Genomic DNA, 26,087 nt, shown 5'->3' with positions numbered 1-26,087 from the left:
TAGAAAATGTTTCGTTAAATCAATTAAAGAAAAAAAAAACTACTGTGGTTTCCATACTAAAATTCCGTGCTTCTAAAGATCCAAAGTATCAGCCATCTAAAAGAAACGTCAGTACCATATCGTTAAAAAAGTGCAAAAAGAAACCATAAAGGTTAGCCTTCCATCGAAATTCCACATGTTCTTTAAGCTATCTAAAAAAGAAGAAAATGAAACATTAGTGAGCGTTTCATTAAAAAATGAGATTCCCACCGAAATCAATGCTCCAAAATTGTTTTAAAAAAAATACTGAATTCCAACAGAAATTCCTACTTTCCAAACTCGTCTAAAAAAAAATAATAAACAGAACGTCAGAGACTGTTTCGTTGAAAGAAATATATTAAAAAATTATTGTGTTCCTATCAAAGTCCTAAATGTCCAGATTCAAAAAAGAGAAAATTTTCTGAATTCCCCCAAAATACACATCCCAGATCTGATTAAAAATGATTACCAAGAAAATCTTCGATTTCCTAGTAGCATCCCGATTAAAAAGGAAAAAATGATAAAATGTTAGAAAGCATTTTGTTAATATAAAAAATTTCCAAATCTAACCAAAATCTATGTTCCAGACATGTCTACAAAAAATCTACCAAATTTACGTGTCCAGATTTGTCTAAATAAAAAAAAAATAGAACGTAATGTTGGAAACATTTTGTTAAATAAATAAAATTAAAAAAACATATTCGTTTACCTACCAAAATCCGCGTTCTAAAACTGTCTAAAAAAAAGAAAATGTCTGAACTTTAACAAATTCATACATATATATATATATATATAATTAAAAAAAAAGAATAAAATTTGAAATGTTAAAATATATTTCTGTTACAATAAATAAACTAAAATATAGATAAAAATCTTACCGAAGACAAATTTTCGTGCATCCAAAGATTCTGAAGTACTACCTGCCATCTAAAAAAAAAAGAAGCATTTTGTTAAAAAATTTTTAAAAAAATCTGAAATCCCCTACCGTTTATTCTACGCGTTCAAGGCTTAACTACTTATAAAAAGAGAAAAAATTGAAACGTTAGTAAGACATTTCGTAAAAAGAATCATTTAAAAAAAATTTCCATCGAAATCTCACATCACGTGTCCCAAAAAGTCACCTAAAAAATAAAAGAATTAAATTCGAAAAAAATATAGTTGCGATTACCTTGGCCCATCTAAAAAAAAACAGACGTTATCACACGTTTCATTAGAATAAATGAACTAAAACACTAAAACAGAAAAAAACTTACCAAAAATGAAATCTCGAGCGTCCAAGAGACTGAATAACTTGCCTAAAAGAAAAAACGAACTGTTCGTTAAAATAAAGAAAAATTTTTATAAAACTTACAAAATGTTGTGTAGGAAACTGAAGGAGCCACTTAAAAAAAGAAAAAAAATCAGAACGTTATAGTAGAGTTTCGCTCTCTTTATAGAATTTGATACTTTTTTTTGTGGGTACTCCTTAACTCTTTTTAAATAAAATACGAGATAAAAAAAAAGGTATAAACCGGTTTAAACCCGTAAAAAAATAGTTTTTTTTTAAAAAAGTTATAAAACAATAAAGGGAGAAAGAACGAAGAGAAAAGCGAAAGAAATGGGAAAAAATAAAGGAAAACTTCGCTAAAAAAAAAGGTTTAAAAAAAGTTACACGTGATAGTCAATTTATCGCCGTCTTTCGACCCCTAATTGTGTAAAACTAATTTGATTTCCCTTTTTTTTCAATTGCTTCTAATAAAAGTTTCTTGTTAAGTTTATTTCTCCTGATTTTATGAACTTTTTATGACAAACTATACACTTGCAAGGTTATAATTTATAAGTATGATATTTATCAGGTTTGCGCACAATTTTTTATAAATGCCTGCATAATTTATTATTTTTTTGCTTAGAATAATTTATGAATTGTGTGTTGCGTTTTACATGAATAAGACATAAATGTACAATAATTAGTTTTTTTTAAAAGAATTTTTTAAAATTGTTTATTTTTTGTGGAGGGTTTGAACTATACATGAAAAAAGTCCAGATATATCATACGTAGAATGACCAAAAAATCACAATATCTTTTGGGATAATGTCAAAATGCCAGGAAACATTACATAGTACCGGCCTTGAAGAGATGCGTACTGGGTAACGTTCAATGGTAAATGATAAATATTTATACAAATACAAGAAACCAATGATCAAATTATTATCATTAAACCAAAATGTAAGCATTCTCGAGATATGGTGCTTCTAGTTAAATTAAGACAATAATTAATTGTGGTGTTAAATTTGTTAGTTTTTGGCCAAACGCAAGCCTGATCGTGTGAAATAATATGTAATGTATGAACACTCTTAAGGCCTTAACCTAGACCTCGCTCTTATTTAGCTTGAAGATAAGAATGCCGAAAAGCTTGTGTAATGTGTTTAGCTTTAATCGTAGTATTATTTTAATAAATTTGTTGATCGTACTACCATGAAATTCAATATATGGTTAGTTTGATGCCCAAATATAGCTTAAACTTTTCCAGCATTTTTATATTAAGCTTGAAGCTTGAAGCTTGAAGCATATACTTAAGTGTAGGCTTAAGCATAAGTTTCAAGCTTCAAGCTTCAAGCATTGGATCCGCAGTTAGCTTCTCTACGGATGGCGGGTTAATATATATATATATATTTTTTTTTGAAAAAAAAAAACTTCAAAAAAATGACGATCGTGTACGTAATCATGTAAGCGTATTTATTAATAATTTATTTACTATGATAAATAAAAAAAAAAGTACTATGAAAGTTATCGAAAAAAATATACATTACCATAAAATAATATCATAAATAAATATCTCAAATAAATAAAATAATTTATTTTTTCCTTTTTTTCTTTAATTAAAAAAAATTTTATCTATTTTCTTTTACCATTACCGGTTAAATAAAAAAAAATAATGCATTATGTAATCAAATTTCTCATTCAAAGTTAAAAAAATTCGGACAAATGTTATAGGATTAAATATATCTATAAAAATAAATAATTTTTTTTTTACAAATATATAATAATTACATAATTACATCAAAATATTTGATCATAAAAAAAAAATGATTCTATTTTTTTATGAAGAAATATTGACTTCATTTTTTAATTTAATTAATAACACTCATAAAAAAAATTTAATAAATATCTCTTTTTTTTGAAAAAAAAGAGAAAAAGCAAAAAAAAATCGTTTAAGAAAAATATTGTAAAAAAAAGTATCTATTTCCTTACATAAAAAAAAAAAATAAATACTATGCCAGAAAAATCCACTTTAATTTGTGTAATTCATTCAATTGTTGAATGAGAAAGTAATGATTTTATTATAAAAGAAACTATTAGAAGAAGATAATACACAATGAATTTAAAAATAATTTCCTTTTTTCCAAAAAATCCATCAGTTCCAAAAAGGATTCCCGATTTTACATCTGGTGATGTAGTTAGGTTTACAGGAAAATTTTTCTCAATGAGAAACCTCATCCTGATGATATTTTGGAGGTAATTTTTAATTTATTATTTATGTAAAAAAAAAATAACACCAAAAGAAAATAATTATTAATTCTTTTTTTAAAAATTAAAAAATAAAAAAATTAAAATTAGATGACAGCTAATGCAGGTGATCATTTGACGATAAGTTCAATCTTTATTTTTCTCATTGGTTACGTCATAAGACAAGTACAAGATGATGATGATTTATTTAAAAGTATCAAACTTAATGTTAATGAATTTGTTGGAAAGAGAAATGTTGCTGACAAATTTAATATAAAATGTAGATACTTAAAAGTGGATGAGAGAATTGATAATAAAGTGAAAAAATCCATAAACAGATTTTTTCTTAATATATTCTACATTATTACAAACAAAAACATAAATACACAACTCACAATAAATAACATATTAACTGAAAAAAATATTAAAGAGCGTGCCAACTTGATTCCTGACGCCACCCTAGTTAAAATAAAATAATCATCGGCCACTTGAAAATATTTTGGCTTTTTTTCGCGCGCATCAAGAATTTATGATTACCTTTAAAAATTATACATCTTCATGTTTTTTTGAATATTAAAGAATAAAAAATATGATGTACTTTTGTACATATTAATATAAATATAGCCAATTAACGATTTAATGAACCATGATAGTATTTTTATTTAATTTTATTGTTAGTAAAAGCTTATTTGCCAAAATCGATATCAGGAATCAAGATTAACAACTAGTACATTCTATATTGTATTAACACTGGCGAAAAGAACGTGTTCTAGTGTTATTACAAAAACAAAAAAAAATTAAGCGAAAATTAAAGTACAAATATTTCCATACTTATTGAATAACCTTTAAGTTGTTTGCTTATTTCTTTAACTAAAGCATTCAAGCTATACCTCGAAAGTAAAAAATTACAAAAATACGTCTTGATATTATTAAAACTACCCATAATTTCAAGCTGGACTTACGAAAAGTAGTATGAAAGTATTTCCATACCTTATTAACAAATTTTCTTAGACATTTTTTACCTGTTTAGTTTGAAAATTATATTGTAAGTACAAATGTGTTTGTTGCAAAATTACTTATGAAAATATCCATAATCCACAACTTTATGACAATATTCTATAATTAAAATTCCGGACTGCTATTAAAATAACTTTCGGTAACTGTATATTTTGAAAAAAAGGGGAAAAGTAAATCCTTGTGTGATATAAACTTCTAAGGTTACACAAAACCACTTTTTTATATATATTATACTTGTACCAAATTTGTGCATTTTGTCGATCAATAACAACTTTCCAACTCCAAAAAAAAAGTATAAAATAAATGTCTATTTCTGAAGAGAATTTAAATAACAGAATTGGTTTATCTCGGAAAAATGTTGACACAAATAAAATTGCACAACATAATTTTAAAAAAGAAACTAAAGAATTTAACCTTCTTAAGCGTAAAGAAATTAATGAACAATCTTACAAAATTTCCAAATCTATCGAGTTCAATATCGATAAACTTAAAAATATATTTAAGCATACAAAATCAGCTAAACAAGAATGTAGTGATGGTAAAGATTATAAAAAAACTTCTGGAATGTTTAAGAAATTATCTAAAAAAGGGAATACAGATGAAATATCTAGGGTAGTATATGAGTATGATAATAGAATTGAAACCAATGTTAATAAGCACACGGCATTTAAATTATATCAAAAGTCAGAAAATTTTAAAAGGAGTGCTGATACTAGTAATCTCATTAATAATTCCACTTTGGTTAAAAATTTGTTCCAATTTTTTATATCAAATATTAATTTCCCTATTACAAAGGCAATGATAAATTCTATTGAACCTATAAATAATAATCAACAAATAATTCAACAGTTAAAGTTGAATCATGGTTTATTGTTAAATGGGTATAACGTACAACCAAGTAGTCAGGCTATTTTCAAAGAAGATGGCGAATTGAAAGTAAAATTATACAATAGACAACCTATAGTATATGCTGATATAAGTTTTTTATTAGATAATTTGTTTATAGACAAAGATAATTATGATAATACATTACAACCATCCAATATGTGTATTAATTTTCCAATTGCTGAAATTACTTATAAAGGCGAATTATTGAAATCTTTTTCAGAATGTATGAATGATAATAATGCAAATTCGCATACGTTATATGGGCGTTTTTATGCAAGAAAAGTCTTAATTGGTAATAAATTATTTATCAAGGATTTAAATTTAGCCACTCCAGCACAAATTGACGTTTTAAAATTTTGTTTATTTTGTATATATAATTCAGCCAAATATTCTATGGAGATTCCATTTAACAATTTATTCACTTTAAATCTTTTGCCAAAAATAGTTACACTGGATGGGGAAGAGTTGAACACATATGAAAAATTGTACAAATGGATGAATAGTTTGTATCAAGATAAAGAAAAAAGTGGTTTTATAATTTCTTATTATAGTCTCATTCCTATTTCACATTTAGAAAAAATTATGTCATCAACAGATGATTTTTTAGATGAAAAACAACCTGAAGTTACTAATTTTAAAGAGATATTAAATTTAGAAGAATGGATTGGAGATGCAGTAAGCGATAATCTGGCAAGTTGGACTAGAGATTTTCAACTTTTTCAAGGATTAGTATTCAATCAAAATTGTGAGATGAAGATTAGTAAGAAAACCGCTATTAATTTTATTAAAATTCCGGTAGTAAATACAAGTAACAAATCTTATATGAAACTTATCAAACCTTCAACAAAGTTAGAAGCTAGTTTAATTTCAAATGACGTTTTTTCACTAGATAGTTTAAGCTTTCTATCACATATTAAAAGTAATAATGAATGCTATGGAAATTACCTTCATATTCTAATCAAATGTGAACAATATGAAATTCTCTTAAATAAGGATAATGTTAGACCTACAAAAGAATTTGAGCATATCATAGAAGAAGCACTTAATAGTATGATGCCATTAAAAGTTTTACAAGATATTTTTAATAAATATGGTCATTTATTTCCACAGAGAATTATTTTAGGAAGATCTCTTAAAAATATTTTGCCAACTTTATCCTCATCTAAATTTGAAACTATTGTTTCAGATCCAAAATCATTTAAATTGCATATAGACGAATTAAATATTTCGTACTTTTTAACACCAAATGGAAAAATTATTGAAATAAATGATTTACTTAATTGGATTCAAAATCCAAGTAATTTGGAAATTATTGAATTTGATAATATTATTCCTCTCTACAAAATTCTTGAAGAACAACAACAAAAAAAAATAGATGATTTATTACAAAATAATCATAGAATATTGATGACAGGAGTTACTGATCTGAAAGACTTAAATAATAGTGATGTTGAATATTACAAACGTATAAATATTGAATTATCTTTGGAAGATGATAATTATAAAGTATTTGGATCAATTATTTCAAAAGATAATTCAAAATTAGAAGGAATTTACGTTAATTTTGGGTCATATGATTTGAATGGATTTTTTGCAATGATAAAAAAGTTAGAAAAAACAAATGTTGATATAAAAGAATGTCACATTTTATGGATGTTCGTTGGAAAACCTTCAGAATTATTGGCTTTTAGTCCAAGTAATCGAGAATTCCAGGTTAATTGTATTAAAAAGTCAATTATATCACAACCTAACAATTTAAATTATTTAATCAAAACTTCTTTTTCATTATCTCAAGGATACACTATTTTTGTTCATGCATGCAATCAGTTAGCTAATTATGAGCCTAATTATGTTATTAAGCTAATTGAATGGTCACATAATTACATTATTTTTCAAATTATCAAATCAATTTATAATGAATCAAATGATATTCCTTTAACAGATTTTGATGAAGTTATTAATTTAGATTTACATATTTGTGTTTTATGTTCATACTATAAAGATTTGAAGATTGATAATAAAAAAGAGGAGTTTATTTTGAATTCAATTGGGTATATTTTAACCAAAGATAATTTTAACAGTAGGAATCAATTAAGTCAATAATACTCTTGATATTATCACTAAAATAAGAATATTATTTAATAACTTATTTTTATTTATTTATTTAAATTTCAAACATTTTATTTGTTATTAGAATATTTATATATTTCTTATTATTTATTTATATTTGTTATATGTATAATTTGATTTTGTATTATACATTGTTTGTTATCCAAATAAAGTAATATTTTTGATATTTTTGCATAGTTGTATTCTGCTATTTAGGTGTTTTGTATTTTTTTTATTGGATCAGAAAATCTTTCAGTGGTTGGTTGAGTGAGGCGTCAAAAATTACTTAAAGTGTAATCGTCTTCAAGTCTTTTGAACCATCCAGTATTTTCTTTAGATTTTTTATTGTTGAGATTTTTAACTTACAAGAGATAATCCATTATCTAGCGTTGTAAGTTGGTCCATGATCCATGATATATCATTCATTTTTCTTTAATGAGATTAGGACTTGAGCGAGGAGAAAAATACGTATTGGCCCATAAAAGATTTTTCAGAAAAATGATCACGTGTCTGAGCTTCTCCGGAATACAAACTAGAAAATGATCATTTATCGGAGTTTTTTCCAGAATTTTTTTATGGGGTGAGGCTGCTTGGATTTGCGAGGTAATTAAGTACATACATGGGATTTGGAGTATTTGTTAAAAATGGCGAAATGTTATCAGGGAATTTAGGATACCAGAGTTCTTGTTATAAAAAATCAAGTTTGAATTATTATAATAATTTGTCTTAGATTAGGAGTATTAGTAAAAAGTACATTTAGTTGGAATCGATTCTGCCAAAATCGTTTTATTGTCAAAATTGTGCCACCCTAAAAATCATCTAATAAAAAAATTATTAGATTACAGGACGATTACCGGACAAAAATCGGACAATATTGTCATGTAATTGTCCTGTAATCGTTCTGTAATTATAATCACTCAGTAATCACAACGTACACACTACACAAAATCCTGAAAACTGCGATAATCAAAAATCCGATTAAACTCGATTATCGAAACTATAGTGCCGGCCCGAATCACGACATCACAAATCACGTGACATATGATATTTGCGTTTATACTAAAGTTTTAATTCCGGTCGGCAAATCATAAAATTTAATCCTGCCACAAATTTAATACCAGGAATAATATCATTCTTAGGTATAGAAACTTCTTTGTAAGCAGGTATTCCCGTTGACGAATTAGAGTGTTTAGTTTTCACTATTTAGTTGCGTGTATGGAGTTTAAAATGGAAAAAGGTACTTGGTATGGATAATGTGTAGGATCAGGAATATTGGTGGTTGTAAAACATGTTATGGCGTTAATTATTTTTTTTAAAAAAAGAAAATTTGTAATTTTATTTTTATATAGAATTTTATTATTTGTTTCTTTTCTCCCAATCTATTTGTATATATGACGAGCATGTAACTTTTTTTGTGTTTGATACTTCAAATGCATGATAGGTTTGTAAAAAGTTTAATTTTTTTTCTAGCTAACAGTAGATCTTTACGATTTATTTGTGATCAGAATTGATTCTAAATACGGTTATAATACCCTATAAAAAATAAATGTCCGGAAAATGTCTACGAAAATGTCCGGAAATTGTCCAGAATAAATCTGGCATGTCCAGAAATTGTCCGGAAAATGTCTATTCTTTGCTACAAATTTGATACCCAAAATTTTGACATATCCGGACTTTGTTCAGTATATATCCAGAATTTGTCCAGTATAAAATTTTGGACAAATTCCGGACAGATAAACCTGGACAAATTCTGGACATAGTAAAAATTCAGATAATTTGAACTGGACAAATTCCGGACATGAAAAAATTCGGGACAAATTCTGGACGCTACTTCCAAAAAAGGATAAATTAATTTTGTAAAAAAATGCAAAAAGCACAAGACTGACATTCATAACCTTCTTTGTCATACTAATTAAATTTGCTGAGCAGGCAAAAATACTATATATCTATGATAGAAAACTTTAGGTTAAAAGCAATTATAATGATGGTCACCTGTTGATCATCTTTTGTGCCAAATTTTATGAAAAAATATTTCAGGTCAATTTCCGGACAAATTCTGGACAAAATGAGTGTCCGGAAACGAGTGTGTTTTCGGAACAATTTCCGGACATGGTACCTGGCATTTTCTGGACATTTTCTGGACAATTATTTAGACAAATTTTCCAGACAATTTCTGGACAATTTCCGGACACTTATTTTTTATAGGGATAACTCTCTATGTCGTTCTTGTCTTTTTTTCGTTCAAGGATCCTTAAACTCAAGGATTTTATAATTAGGTAATTTTTTGCGATACGAGGACATCTTTCGTCCATTGACGGTGTAATAAATGGTGTATGAAAATCTAAACGGTTTGAATAAACCCGTTTTATTGTTCTTTTCTGCCAGTGACTGCTAGTGGTAAAAAGTCTCAAGTGGTGGTCTTTAAGTTAATTGACGTTATCAATCAATTAGGTGGCTTCGTAAGCTTCTGAAAAAGTTCTTTTGATGCATTACACATGCATGTTGATTATAACAAAGGACTAACGAAAAACCACGTAACACGCCAAGTTGTATCTTCTTCTTTACAAGGACCAAAAAAAGAAGTAATCATATAATACAGTGGAAAAGGGAAAAAATAGATAAACATATATTATAATTTATTTTATTATCTTGACCGAAAGTAGTAGTAACAAGATTTCTATATTTATACATACTCATCTTTTGAAGACTTAAAAATTTCTTTAAAACCTTAACCTATCAATAAACGCTGAAGAAACATCTGGACGACTCTGCTTTAATGATTTTATTACAGTTTTTTATCTATGTCTCTCTTAAAGAAGCATGATTACTTTTTCCACACGATTGGGACTGTCAATTACCAACACCAGACATTACACTTCTCGAAATACCAAGAAAATTTTTAGTCTCAAATACTGTACTTACATCAAAATTAAAATTTAATAATCGTGCCGGTATCCTAGGTCATCAACTCTTGAACCACTTATGGTTATACAACATCTTATCGAATCGGACAATATTAATAAAAGTGAAATTTGGATTGCACTCTAAGATCTTTCGAAGATATGTACAGTATAATCGTGTAGACACTAAAGTTAGACACTTAGACTCCAACATATCAAATGCCTGAAAATATTGTTACACGCTGCACAGGTCTTTTATTTTACTGTGGCTTACCTACTTGCAGCATTTTGTACTTTGTAGATAGGCAAAATTTTTATCCAAGAAAAATTTGTCGATTAAAAGGTTTTGTGTACTCGTATACTTGCATTTTTATTGTGGTAAGACGATCTACTTGCTGCATTGTTACAATTTTGCGGCAGTTACACGATGACAAGCATTATTTATTTAACTATGACAAAAGTTACACTAAATAGCTTACAACCAGCGTAACCTTTTTTTTTTCTAAAAAAAAAAAATGTCTTCCGAGATTGTATATATTCAAACTATTGATGACTTGCCATCACAATATACTTCAAAAAAATTAAATCTAACAGATAACTTATCTGATGTTCGTAATAATAATAATATCAATAATACATTATTATTCGCAACAAAATTAAGCGATGGATATGCTAAAATAGAATATGAAGATGAAAAAGGTTATTGTTTAAATGAAATTATAGCAATCAAAAATAATAGGAATATTTTATATTTAATGAAAATCCCATGCTGGGACATTTTTAATGATAATTGTAAATTAGATTATGGATGTACTATGAGTTTTAATGGAATTAAGAAAGCTAATAAAAGAGCATTTAAAATGAAAGATTGTGAGTTAAATGAAATTAAGACTAAGGGATATAAAAAAGATAAACTCGAATTTGAATCAAAAGAAGATTGGATGAAGAAAACCAATTTATTTTTTAGCAGTGATTTTAACGTACAGAATTTTGCAGAGCTAGGATTATCATTTGGAAACTCGCAGAATGAAAATTTTAATGATGAAATTAAGTCAGTATATGAATATACACAAGTTGGAAAAGTAACATTAACATTTCGAGAACATTTAGAACCAACAGAAGAATTTATTAAAGAAATAAAAAATGCCATAAAATCTGGTAATCCAGAAGAATTTAGGAAAATTACCGAAGAATATGGTCAATTCATTCCAACTGAAGTAATTTTAGGGGGAAGAGTTTATTTTAAAGACACCAAGATATCATCAAAAAATTCTGTAGATAAGACTAAGGAAGGTTCTGCAAATGTGAAGATTGGACCATTAAACTTAAAATTAGGAGCTAATTCTAATAGGTCGAATGAAAAATCACAATTTTACAATTTTAACTATAGAAGGTTACTTGGAGGAAGCCATCCTGAAAGTGAAAATTTTGACGAAAAATATTGGTTAGAATCATTAAGAGATTATCAAACCTGGGAAGTCATAGAATTTAATAGTCCTATTAGCATTTTTCAACTTGTACCTGATACTTTATGTAAAATACCCTTCAAGTCTATTGGAAAAAAAATCCTTTATACTAGTACCATAAATTGCAATTATTATTTAAGTAAATCTAATAGGTACCGTAATTTTGAATTAGAGTTGCCGCGTAATATCTTGGATGTTATTCAAAATAGACAAGCTGATTGTGATATCTTTGCAGCAGTTATTGATACTGAGGATTCAAAAAATATTTTTTTTAGCTGTCAAATACTTAAACCAAAAGCAGAAAAGGGGAAACCAGCGAAACCAAGAGTTATCATTCATGGTATTCAAAAAAAAATCAAATCACATAAATTTAAATTGAAAGTTAAGATAATGGTTGTTGGTTATAATACAAACTTTAATTTTATTCTTCCTAATGTTGAAGTAATTAAAAAGCGTTATATACCGCAAGGTCAGTGCAATTTTAATAGTATGTCATTATCAAAACATGAGTTAATGACAAAAAATATTCCTTTCTTTGGAATACCTGTATTTGAAAATTTGAATTCTCAAAACAAGTCTCTTGTTATTGGACATAATTTTCGCAATGTTGATGACGAACTTAAAATAGACATGTATTCCTATTGTTCAAAGGATGGTCGTTACGTTGATTTGCCAAAATTTACTTTTTGCACACTCATAATAAATGATCCTATTTCTAATGCTTATGAATTACTTCCTTTTAAGTTTAGTATTTTGAAAAAGAAACCATTTATTGATCTTAAAAAGAAATTTGTCTCACATTTAAATCCAAAATATGTTAGTTTGTTATCAAAAGATAATTATAAACCATTCTTTTTGAAACAAAAAACTGAACAAATAAAGCTAAAATATGTCGATTGCAATTGTGGCAAAACTTGTTTTGTTTGTATAAACAAAACATTGGGAATATCAAAAAGTGAAAATGATATTGAATGTATTATATATAACCTGTTATAAGTGATAGATTCTTATTTCATTTATAATATTTTATTTCTTTATTCTTATTGAATTTTATTTATTTATTATTTTACAATATATTATTTATGATAGTTTTATATCTTATACATGATGTTATATAATTATCTTAGGTCAAGGAATTATATATGGTGATAGTTTTTTTTAATAAAACTTACATAATTTATTAAAAAATTATTGTCAGAAAATATTTTCTTAAATAAAGATTAAGGAATATCATTAAACATATAAATAAAAGGTTATGACTTATGACCCCTAAAAATTTTCTTTTTATAAACATACTACTTAGATAGACCCCGAAATAGGTAAGGTGGCGGCCAAAAAATTTTACTATTAGCTGTACACATTTTTTCAGGGCCGGAATTGATAATTTCGGTCAACATCCAAACAAGGTAATACCCTTCCACCAGGAATTATCTATATAAGAAAAGATTTTCATATTTTTATTTGCTGATTGTACGCAAACTTGAACCTGACCTTTTTATGTATATTTCGGGGTCCTACTTAGATCTTTGACTTTTCATTAAATATTCTTGGTTCCGTTTCAGAAAGAACAGTGATTGAATTGTCTGATAGTGTAATTTATTCCCAAGATGTGAATCAGATATAGAAGATTGGGGGCACATACAGATTTACAAAGATAATGAATATACAGAATTGGATATAATCATTAAAACAATGATAGAGTAAAAAATTATGTGTATCGACATAGGAGAATAAGAGAAATTTAAAATTCTAACGACCATTAATAGTGAATTCATAAAGATTTCTCAATTTTATTTATTTTAGTTTATTTTACTTTAAGAAGAGCGGTTATTCTAGTCAATATATTTCACAGATAGGAGCGGCACAATTCCGACTATACTGACTATTAAAAATTGAGCTATAATATCTACCCAAAACAAACGAATCGGACCCACCTTTCGATAGAAAGATATAAAAAGACTGCGGAATGGAAGACATACGCTGCCATCCGAGGAAACGAAAAAAACAATCAAAAAACGATCCGTATTTTACTTTCAACTAAAAGTTGCCACCTGTTAATACTGTCAGTGGTGGAGTAGTTCACACTATTCTAGGTTTGAATGCTGTAAGAGTATAATGACTCGTAAAAAGAAGTAAAAAAAAACAAATTATTTGGAGTTAGACGGTCCAGCGGCCAGGGAGTCATCAGGGTAGCCTGTCGTCGGACGCGTTTTCTTTCTTGACGTGATAAGATATGAGAGTCCAAATTGCGGTTGATGTCTACATTTCGTTTGTTAGGGCGTCGTTCAATTTCTTTCGTATCGCCAGACGTATCTGGATGGAGATCACTATAATGCCATTAAGAAAATTTCGCATATTCTTTCTCTAGACGTTCACGTACGTGTGGTTTTTTGGTCCAGCGAAGTCGTTTTGTGAAAGAGGACATATTGTCATGATAAACGTCTTGGTAAAACGTAAGGTCACGTGTTAATGCTTTACGGGTTTCAAGATGTTATGAAGATTTCTCAAAACCATCTGTGAAAACAATTGTAAGAAATCACGTGAAATTATACAGTTTCTTAATAGAAAATTTGGAAAAATTAGCATAAATTAATCCTGTTGCAATGCAACAGGTTACACTAAATTATATATTTATATTTTTTTGTAATGTCCGCAAAATTAAGTTCTAACTTTTATGAAAAATACAGTATATCATTTAACTTCTACAAATTCACTTAATTTTTTGTTCTTTCTAAAGATATTTATTAAACTTACAATAAAATTTCCAATTACCAATTTGTAAGCTTTAGTAATATCCTTTTGATTTGTCCTCAATCTATACGTAAACGTGCTAATCGTACATTTTTTTTCTTTTTAACATAAAAAAAAAAAAATTTATTTATAAATAATATATATACTTACTCCATGTTATTATATACAACTTTTTAACATCCGTATTTTTTGATCTTTATGCTTACAGCTATGAAAAATTCACCGGGGCGAACTTTTGTTCACCGTTAGGAGACTACAATAAACTTTTTATTATTTACGTTAGAAATAGGGTGGATACCGCTGGAGGGTATAGGGCTTCCAGTGTTCTCATTTTTTTACGTGTTTTGTGGACATCCGATGGATGACATACATATGACCTTTCTTCCTTTCTTCTTTCCTTGTTTTCATTTATTTCAAAATTTCTTAAAGTACTTTATATGAAGCAATACAATTAATTTAAATTTATATTCAGATGCCTTGGTAAGTTAAACTAAAAAGTCTTGGCAATGAGTTAAAGTATGTAGTATAGTAAAGTAACGTTGAAAAAGGCGTTATTTAGGGTTAAGTAAGAGAGTGTGGCATGGTGAATTAACGTTAAAAAAGGTGTTATTTAGGGCTATGGTAAGAGAGTGTGGCATAAAATTATTCATGTAAATAATCATAATCTTTAATACACGTATAAATTGAAGGATCTTTTTCTTAAAAATAAAATCCAAATTTATAAAAATTGGTAAACTACCGATAATGAAATTAATAATAAAACAATGTTTTTTATTTACGGGTTTCTTTATTATTAATAAATCAAAGGAATTATAATAAAATTAATGCTCTGTAATATTCGTATTATCCTATGATATTTATTGTTAATAAATGTAAACTCACACCCATTCCTCATCTCCTCTTTAAATTTTAGGTATATATTCGTCCAATGGACAGCTTGTAGAATGGTCAAATCGTCCCATTAAGCCATTATACAATTTGTTAACCGGCCAATTTGTTGAAATTTTTATTAATAATCTGATCATTAGTTTGTGTATTTTTTATTAAAATTTAATATATAAGAAATTTAGTTTGCGTAATTTTTATAATATTATTTTGATTATTTTGAGCGAGAAGATATTGTTGAAATAATAGTGGAATAGGTTAAATGGGGAAATTTTTTTTATAAACAATAGAAGCATAATAATAGATGCATGTTTAAAAAAATCATAATATAATAAATTTTATTTGTTTATTTTCATAGGATTATTGATACAGTATCAGGTGTCAATAACGCGTAACTCTCTTATAAAAAACCTCTGCGTAGAACTGTAGAGCTAATAGTAAAGTTTTTTCGCCACCTGACCTCTATATATTTCTGGGTCCTGCCGTAGGCGCTTCTTAAAAATAAATAACTATAAATTAAAACAAATATTAAAAATATAATAATAATATAATAAAATAAATTTCTAATAATAAAATTTCGTATCAATAAAGATTTATATAACTGAAGTTTATTAATAATATATAGATATAGAGCTTTCTCTTAAATTGTACATTCAAAAATAAAAAAATTGATAATAAAAGAATATTCAACATGTTATAAATATAAATATAGTTGGTGAATCTAAGATAATAATAAAATAATATTACTCCGACATAAACCCTACAATGTTATTTAAAATGAACGAATCACATATTGATAATAGAAAAATGTAGACACTTAATAATTTACTTGATGACTTAATTTGAAATATATGATTTTATACCATATATTGTTATTGCTAATAATAAAAAAAAAACATTTTTAGTAACTAATAAAATAAATAATATGATAAAATAAATTTACTTACCTAACAGTTGTATACAATGCATTCAACATTATTTTCATTTTTTGATAATCTCTGCTGTGTTTTGTTCTTACAAAAAGAACAATCTTCATCACAATTACAATCAACATATTTTATTTTAATTTGCTTAATCTTTTGATTCAAAAAAAATGGTTTATAATTATTATTGACATTTGATGATAAATATAAGCTAACATATCTTGGATTTAAACTACTAGATTGTGATTGAAGATCAATAAATGGCTTTTTTTTCATTCTACTAAACTTAAAAGGAAGTAACTCATAGTCACCAGGAGTAGGATTATTTAAAATTAGAAGAGTGTGAAAAGTAAATTCGGGTAAATTAACGTACCGATTTTCTTTTAAACAATAAGAGAATGTGTGTATTTCTAATTCATTATCTGCTTGAGCTTTGCAAAATTTATGTCCAATAACAAGCGAATTGTTTGAATTTAAATCATTTAATATAGGAATTCCAAAGAAAGGGATATTTTCTGATATTAAATCACACTTAGGTGTAAGTTTCATACTATAAAAATCACAATTATCTTTTGAGTTGAAAGAATTTTCAATTACTTCAACCTTGATAATATTTGGAAGAATAAAATTAAGATCCAAATCAATACCGACAACCATTATTTTAATTTTCAATTTGAATTTACGTGGTTGATATTTTTTTTGGACACCATGAATTATAATTCTTGGTTTTACTGGCTTATCTTCTTCTGTTACTTTTGGTTTAAGGACGTAATAGCTAAAAAAAACATTTTTTGAATTTTCAGTATCAACAACTGCTGCAAAGATATCACAGCCTGATTCTTTATTTAAAATAACCTCCAAGACATTTTGTGGTAATTTTAATTCAAAATTTCGATACCTTCCAGGTTTATTCAAATAATAAACACAATCTTTAATACACGTATAAAGAATTTTTTTTCCAATTGTTTCAAAAGATTTTTTACGTAAATCGTCAGGTAAAAGGAGAAATATATTAATGGGATTTTTAAATTCTATGCAATCCCAATTTTGATGATCAATTAAAGATTCAATCCAAGCTTTTTCATCAAAATTTTCACCATCAGGATGCTTTCCTCCAAGTATTCTCGTGTGATTGGAAGCGTGGAATTTTGATTTTCCTTCTGAATTATTAAATTCATATCCTATTTTGAGTTTCGAAAGTCCACCACTTGCACTTGCAGAATATTTTTTAGATTCATCAACAGAACTTTCTGAAAACATTTTGATATTTTTAAAATATACTCTTCCTCCTAAAATAATTTCAGATGGAATGAAGTGACCATATTCTTCGGTAATTTTCCTATATTCTTCTGGATCATCAGTATTTACATTTCTTACCGCCTTAATAAATTCTTCAGTTGGAGTTAAATATTTACTAAATTTTAATGCCATTTTTCCAAGTTCTGTATATTTATAACTCGATTTAATTTCATCATTTAATTTTTCTTTATGAGTATCTTCAATTGATAATCCTAGCTCTACAAAATTTTGTACATTAAGATCACTACTAAAAAATAAATTGGTTTTCTTCATCCAATCTTCTTTTGATTCAAATTCAAGAAAATCTTTTTTATACCCTTCAGCATTAATTTCAGTTAATTCACAATCTTTCATTATAAACGCCCTTTTATTAGCTTTCTTAATTCCATCAAAACTCATAGTACACCCATAATCTAATTTACAATTATCATTGAAGGCGTTCCAACATGGTTTTTTCAATAAAAATAAAATACGTTGGTCATTGTCGACTGTTATAATATCTTTTAAAAAAAATTCATTTTCGTTTTCATTTTCTATTCTAGCAAACGTATCGTTTTTTTTCTCTAAAAAAAGTAACGTATTATCAATGACGTTAATATTATTACGAATATCAGATAAGCTATCCTCCAAATTTAATTTTTTTACAATAAGTTGCTCTCCTATAATTTGAATAAATACTTTCTTTTTGGAAGACATTTTATCAAATATTAAATAATAATTTTTTTTTCTTTTTTATGTACGTTTTGTTTGCCCAAATTTCATTGTTATATTTTGATCACACGTTGAATGTATCGTTTCACGCCATTGTTGTAACGGTTACACCCATCATATTATATCCTGTGCGACAAATAGATCACCTTGACCAATGTATAATAAAATTATTTTTTTAAAAAAATATTAGTATATTAATTACTAATTGAATTAATTGAATTTACAATGAAATTGCGCCCCCGGGAATCAAGGATAATCTTATGCATGTAGAGCCCTGAAAAAAATACATAAAAAGAGTTTAATTTTAAATGTAGATCATTACTTTTTTAGATATTGACGGCAGGTACCGGTAATTCCAGCTCTGAAAAGTTCAAGTCTTGCTGATCACTCGTGACACCGAAGAGTATTGTTACGCGGATCTGCGCCACATAGAAAATTCAAGAAATTAGCAGTGATCCGCAGTGTAACGGTGTAACTTATACTTTGTATAATTTATACTAAGTGTAATTTATGTCTGGTATAATTTACACGAAGTTTAACTTATATATGTATAATATATACCGAAATTACGAACAATATATATAGAGCGGACGAACAGTGGGAGAAAAGGGAAGGAGAAAGATTTATTTTAGTCCTAGTCTAGTCTAGTTTATCGGTAATATTGCAGATCGCCGATAGAGGCAGCAATATTTTATTTTGTTAGTGTTTATGAATTTATTATGTACTAGCATTTATTTATTTGTAATGTTTCATTTATTTTAAGTCATTGCTTATTTGAATAAATATACACTTTAAAATTATACATATAAGTTTTAATTTTACATATACACTTTATTTTACTTTATTTCACGATAAACGTGACACGAATTTCTGTTACTATCACGGAAAACTGATAGTAACAGTATCTAATTATTTAATTGCCGATTCGTCTAAAATCGGCACTGCGTTACTAATAAAATTCGGGGATAATCGATAATAAAAAAAAGCGTTTTTCACATCTCACGCGCGGAATAGATTTCCACCCTTTCATCAAACAGAGGTGCCATAAACTTTCATCTGGTTCCAATAATAAAAATATTTCTAAAAGTCTTTAAAAACAACTTTGAAAACTAAAAACTATATGTTTCTATTGTAAATAACGCAATATATCAAAATAAAATATTGAAATTTCCTATATTTTAAGGTGTAAATCTGACGTGCGTACATAGTAAATAGTAAACTCATTATTTTGCATATGAACGTATAATTTTTTTTTGCAAATACTTTTTTTCAAGTATTTTCTCAATACTTTTATTTATAGTTACTGTAATATGTCGTTTATGATTGTGCTCTAGCACAAAATCGGCAAATATAATTCCGAATTTTATTAGTAACGCAGTACCGTTCTTAGACGAATCGGCAATTAATACAAAGTAAAGGTTACAACTGGAGAATAAAAGAGACTATACTAAAGAATGTCCAATTTTTATAGCCTTACAGGCCTGCAAGGAGTACCGTCTTCGAAAAGTGGTTATTTACCGGTTAGGCCAGTCCAAGCCAATTATCTGTTTATCATAACTCCCCCCCCCTATTTTATAAAATTTAGTCGAATAATATGCATTATGTACAGCCAATAAAATCACAGTATTTTAGTCATATGATATGATATTTCACTTTTAACACCTGATGACAACGATGAAAATCTATCCATAAAAGCAAAATGATTCGCGTTTTTTAATCACATTTTTACGCGTTTAGGGGGTGCTTTTAAATGGTAATATCTATTAACTTCTTTAACCAACATGCTTTATCTTTTGGTTCAAGTTAATGAAAGTATTAAACGTATAGTTCCCGAACATGTAGTGAGCATAGAATTTACAAATAATCAGTTTAGTGATCTTTTTGGTGCAGTTACATCAGGAGAATATGGTGATAGAGAAGTAGAAGTTTTTATTAGACGTGAAAAGTCTGAAAGCTGGAAAAAGGTTGACAATGGGTTAAAAGGAAATTTAGAAATGTTAGAAGTTTTGAAATATTCTCAAGTTAAATTTTGTCTTATTGAAAAAACACATTTAGATACACCACAAATCACAAATACTTTAAATGCTTTTGATATTTTAATGAACAATTCATATCAAACTTTACTTCCTCAACATTGTACTGAATATAATGATTGTAATAAACTTTATAATGAAATTATTGATCTATTTCGTAATCAAAATGTTGGCTGGACAGGTGGTGTGCATGATACAATTGGTAAAGCATTTGTGAATCGTATTATGAATGCAATTTGGTATATTGATCCACATCTTTCTACTTTGCATGCACGTTCATGTAACTTGCCGGTCTTTTTTACACAACTAAAAACCTATCAGGATGGGGAGACGTATAATAAATTTTACCATACCAGTCATCATAAAAAAAACCCATTATCACAGCAAAAATTGGTTTACCTTTCAAGTTCTCTTGAATTATCTGTCAGTCAACCATGGGCGAATAATGATGTGTGGAATCAAGTAATTCCTGCAACTTTATCTTTAATTGAAATCTTAAAAAAATATGCAGGATATCTGACTATAACTACTACCAATATGAATATTCTTCATCATAGTGATGGAAGTGCTCGCAATCCTGAAAATGATTGTACTATGTATCGAATTATTGCTTGTAAAAATGAGAATCTTAATGATATTTACAGTCAGCTGAATTATGTTTTACTTGAAAAACAGATGTATGAATATATTGATATTAAGCAATATCTTCCAATTGATATTATGAAACGATATCAGTTCATAAAAGAATTGCAGCTCACATTTCCGATAGGTGTATATAGGTTAGTATTAGTATTTGATATAAAAAATAATTTTTATAAAATATATAAACAATAATGTAATTTTATTTATTTTATTTTTTTAGATATCATCAAGGCAATTATTTAGGAACCATTAATTATGTGTGGAGGGTTCCAGAAAATGAAGATGAATTAAATGAAACTTTGAAAGCACGCATGTTGCCCTATAAAAAAAGAAAATTCGGAATTTGTCCTGAAAAGTATGGAAAATGTCCGGAAATTTTCCGTGCGTCCGGAAAACATTCGGAAACGGTCACGTTTTGGAACATTTTCCGGACGCTCGATTCTGGACAAATTCCGGACAAATTCTGGAGTGTCAAGAAAATGTCTGGAATTTGTGCGTCCGGAAAATGTTCCAAAACGTGACCGTTTCCGAATGTTTTCCGGACGCACGGAAAATTTCCGGACATTTTCCATACTTTTCAGGACAAATTCCGAATTTTCTTTTTTTATAGGGTTGGCCAGGATTCATAAAGAACTGCCTCAGTATTTTACACGACAAATGCGAAAGAATGTATTAAATAAGGTAATAATAATTCAATCAATATTTAAATAAAGGTATTAAGCATTAATTACTATAATCTGCTTTAGTATTCTTATATTCGGAAAGTCACACCAGCTGTATTGCGAATGCTTCATTTTGATCTTACTGGAAATGCTGCTGTAACATCAGATGTTATTAGTCGTGATATAGAAGAAAGATTACGATTAATATTGACTTTAGCAGATCCAAATATTATATTTGATTTGCGGACAAATAATGGATTCAAAGGGACGAAGTTTAATGAATTCTGGAATGAAACAGATGCTTATTTCAATGAGCAGGTAAATATTTTACGTTAAAAAAAATATGTTTCAAACACATGAATGGCGAAATTGTGTAATGTATCAGGTATCACCAAATATACTGACACAAACACAAAAAAAAATCTATTTTGACCATTATTTATTTCATTTAACAATAGAATTTACTTGCAGTAGATGAACGACGGCATGGGACAATTTTATATATGCCATTGGCCTTATCTGTCCGTGACCTTCGTGAAATTGTAACAGAAAGGCTGAAAATTATTTACAGTGATCCACTTCCTTTTACTATTCATATTCCATCAGATGAGTGGATCCGACTTCAATTTTGTCCTACAAATGCTACAACAACAAGATCAATGCATCATACTGGCCAATTTAATGTTAAATTTAAGGTACAAGGCCGGTTACTTCGAAAGAGTAGTGATGATGCACATTATTGTGCAGCACTTTTTCGATACCTTAGAGAATTTTGCATCCATTATAAACAATGGACTTGCTTAATTTCTGCTGATGACAAACATAAAGTTCCTATTGGAGAAGATGTTGCTGTTTCTACAGGCGTACGAAATAGACGTTCTATGGTTGCTCAAAATAGCACTTTGGCTGCTGCTGATCATGATTTTACTAAACTTTCTATAACGCCTTCAGTTACATTTTTTATATCAATTACTAATGAAATTTCAGGATCATTTTATGATGGCCAAGTATTTGTATCTTACAAAGATGCAACTTTTGAACCAAGTAATGCGATCAGACACTCAACTGAATTTTTAAATGCACTCAATATTCAATATGCACACCAAATGACGCCTCCAATATTATGTCTTTATACTGATGGAGGGCCAGACCACCGATGTAATTATGGATCAGTACAGATTTCATTAATCTGTCTTTTTCTTAGTGGAAATTTTGATTTACTTATTGCAGTTCGTACAGCTCCTAATCATAGCTGGACGAACCCAGCAGAACGGATTATGAGCATTTTGAATTTAGGTCTTCAAGGTGTTGCACTTAAGCGTGATCAAATGAGTCCTGAATCTGAAGTTCTATTTGATACAGCAAATACTTTAGATGATATACGAACTAAAGCTCAAGAATCTAATAAATTAGAATCTGAGTTAAAAGAAAGTATTGCAAGTGTTCAGAATATATTAAATAATCAAACAGAACGACTCTCATTAAAGGAAAAGAAATTTAAATGCAATGATTCAGCAAATGTGGAAGCTATTACTGAATTATTTGAGGTAAAATTTTATCATTTATTTATTTTTTATATTTTTTTATTAATTTAATATCCATACAATTTCTTATTTTTCAAACAGTCTATTCATACTTTAGATCCAACTTTAACAGTTGATGAAACTACACAAGTACAAATACGTCGTCACACTGCTTTAATTGAATTTATAGATACTCACTGCCGTATTCGTGCATATAGCTTTCAGGTAATATTATGGCATTTATACTATAATAAATAATTGATTTCTTACATCATTTTAATGTTTTTTTTTTTAAAGGTAAAAAAATGCAACAATATTACCTGTTCATATTGTAAACCAATTCGCCTTCCACCACACGAATTTAATAATTTGAACTTTCTTCCAGATCCTATTCCTTCACGAGGTAAATTATCTTTTTTGTATTTTTTTCAATATTTTAAATTAACTAAACTTTATTAATTTTTAACCAGACAATACAGATCACTACATGCCTTTTGAACGTGTTTATGGAACTGAAACTACTGAAGAGTATAGACTAACATATATGCAAACACAAGCGAATGCAGAACCCATTTCAAAGTCTATCCTAATTGGAGGTAAAATTCGTTTTTACATTAATTGTGAGGATTGTAGAAAACGCCGTTGTGTTTATAGTGATAAATCCTTGAATAATGAGGAACAAGAAGATTATCAACAAGCACTAGAGTCATATTCATACTCTTGTGGTGCACCAATTTTTCCTGATGATCATTATTTAAGTGAAGTGGTATTTGTACGTACACGAATCAGTTGTGACTCACCAATTGAAATACTGTATTATTCAAGTCGAAAATCAGGAAACTATCCAATTTGTTATTATTGTGGGGAAAGTGAGAGCTTAGTAGCTCCTTCTCAATCTTTAAAAGAACGTTTTAAACAAATTTATCCATTGTGTGAAGGATGTCAGGGAAATGAGAAGGAATTTTATACTAAGGGAGAGATTAAAACTAATGGTCGTGCTTCAAAACGTCGTAAAACATAGTTTCATTAGTTTTTTATTTGTAATACAAAGCTCGTATGCTGCATTTTAATGTAATAAAAAAATAAATGATGTCGTCATATCAGACATAGTGTCTTAATTTGTGTAGGCCGAATTACTATAATTCTGGCCAAAATTATGATCACGTGCGTTTTGTTTAAATTATTTTTAGCCCTCCCCCCCTCTTATCGATTTAATTTATGTTATGATAAACAGATAATTAACTTGGTCCGGCCTTACACATACCGGTTACATGTGATTTCGGATAATCATTTTCGGTAGGATTGTATTGAACTTTCTTTAAGAAAATAATAAACGTACTAAAACGTTTATCCGTTTCGGCCCAAGATACCACGTGATATACTTAGGATTTTATTTCCGATGCGCCAGAAATCACTGCACTTTACCCGCCGCCTACGTCATGTCAAATAATCGTTGGCTATGCGGTGAACATATTTCTGATATCAGTCTATATCCTAAAGTTGTTCACATCTAGCTAGCACAGGACCCACGCTTTTATAAAGAACAAATCACAAAAATGTTAAATAAAACCGGTATCAAAAAAACAAGAAAAATGTTAAAGAAATTCAATCGATTCGACTAAAATCGATTTAATCGAAAATCGAATCGTATCGATTAATCGAAAAATCGAATCTCAATAAATCGAATTTTTTTATATTTTGGCGCAGTAAACATGATCTTGCTGTTTCTATAACTACGCTACAATAAAAAAAATCTCAGAATTTACAAAAATTCAACAATTGTGATGGCTTTTTGACCAATAGTAATTAGATATTGGACAATTAGACAATTGAGAATTTAATCTCAATCAAGTTAATTGTGGGCTTGTGGCTAATGTTTAATTAATTTAAAAAAAAATTTTTTTTTTATTAATTGATAATTTCGAGTTCAGGGGCTTGGATCATCTTTTGGCCAGAATTAAATATAATTCTATAATGCGGGCCAAAAATGTCTACTGCATATTTATGTATATCTGATATATTTGTTACTATAATGATAACAAAATTTGACTTTTATATAATAATTACTTTAGCTAATAAATTTTCAGGGTTTTTATTCAATGCAAAATAAAATCATTTTACTTTTTAATCAAAAATTTTCAGATTTTACAATAAAGATTATTTTAGTATTTTAGTTAAAATCCACCTAAAATTTTGTGCCGCCGAGATCATCGAAAGCGTTGCATCACGAAAATGTTTAAAAATGATTTTTTTGTAAAATTACTGAGAAACGATTAATCGATTCTTAAATCGATTCTCGGGTTTCGATTTTCGATTGAATCGATTCCAATCCCTAAAACCGCCTCGGTCTCGGTTATACCGTCACAATTAGAAAATACCGCTCCTCTTTAGGAGAACGTAATCACGAGCTCAAAATAATCATAGAAAATCCGAAAGACAAAAAAAAAGAATACAATTACCGAACGGGTTTATTATAAAGAATATTCTTAATTACGATTCGTACGCTCACCACAACAAGTAGCTCGCTGGAACCGTCTTAGACGGAGTGTACTCGGTCAAGAATATCATTTATACTAATAAGCCCAACCCTAAACAACTTCAAAGAAATACGAAGTACGATTTTCGCCCTATGGCTCTTTCAACCAACACACTCATCCTGATTACGTAAAAGAAAAACGACGTGAGAAGAACTGGTTGTGTAGAATTAAAAACGCAACAAAAAAAAAAAAATCTAGCTCCTTTACCGCCTGATACTCCTGGCGACCCGCGTATT

The 26,087-nt window shown here is 28.1% G+C and overlaps 3 protein-coding genes across 3 annotated transcripts; 2 read left to right on the top strand and 1 right to left on the bottom strand.

Annotated features, from left to right (window-relative positions):
* Positions 1-4,825: 4,825 nt before the first annotated feature.
* On the top strand, positions 4,826-7,513 carry OCT59_019180 (uncharacterized protein; the record flags this gene model as incomplete). Its single annotated transcript, XM_025324748.1, has 1 exon — positions 4,826-7,513. The coding sequence occupies one exon, from the start codon at positions 4,826-4,828 to the stop codon at positions 7,511-7,513; it is 2,688 nt and encodes an 895-aa protein (XP_025184512.1).
* Positions 7,514-10,934: 3,421 nt separating this feature from the next.
* On the top strand, positions 10,935-12,881 carry OCT59_019179 (uncharacterized protein; the record flags this gene model as incomplete). Its single annotated transcript, XM_025310230.1, has 1 exon — positions 10,935-12,881. One exon carries the CDS (start codon positions 10,935-10,937, stop codon positions 12,879-12,881), a length of 1,947 nt encoding a protein of 648 aa, XP_025184513.1.
* A 3,457-nt stretch (positions 12,882-16,338) lies between these two features.
* On the bottom strand, positions 16,339-18,439 carry OCT59_019178 (uncharacterized protein; the record flags this gene model as incomplete). Its single annotated transcript, XM_066135849.1, has 3 exons — positions 16,339-16,399; positions 16,469-16,551; positions 16,637-18,439. 3 exons carry the CDS (start codon positions 18,437-18,439, stop codon positions 16,339-16,341), a joined length of 1,947 nt encoding a protein of 648 aa, XP_066005101.1.
* Between the last annotated feature and the right edge of the window lie 7,648 nt (positions 18,440-26,087).

Source organism: Rhizophagus irregularis, chromosome 28 (assembly GCF_026210795.1).
Source record: "Rhizophagus irregularis chromosome 28, complete sequence".
Classification (NCBI taxonomy): domain Eukaryota; kingdom Fungi; phylum Glomeromycota; class Glomeromycetes; order Glomerales; family Glomeraceae; genus Rhizophagus; species Rhizophagus irregularis.
Note: the sequence above shows the minus strand (reverse complement) of the source record. Positions and strands in the feature narration are given on the sequence as shown.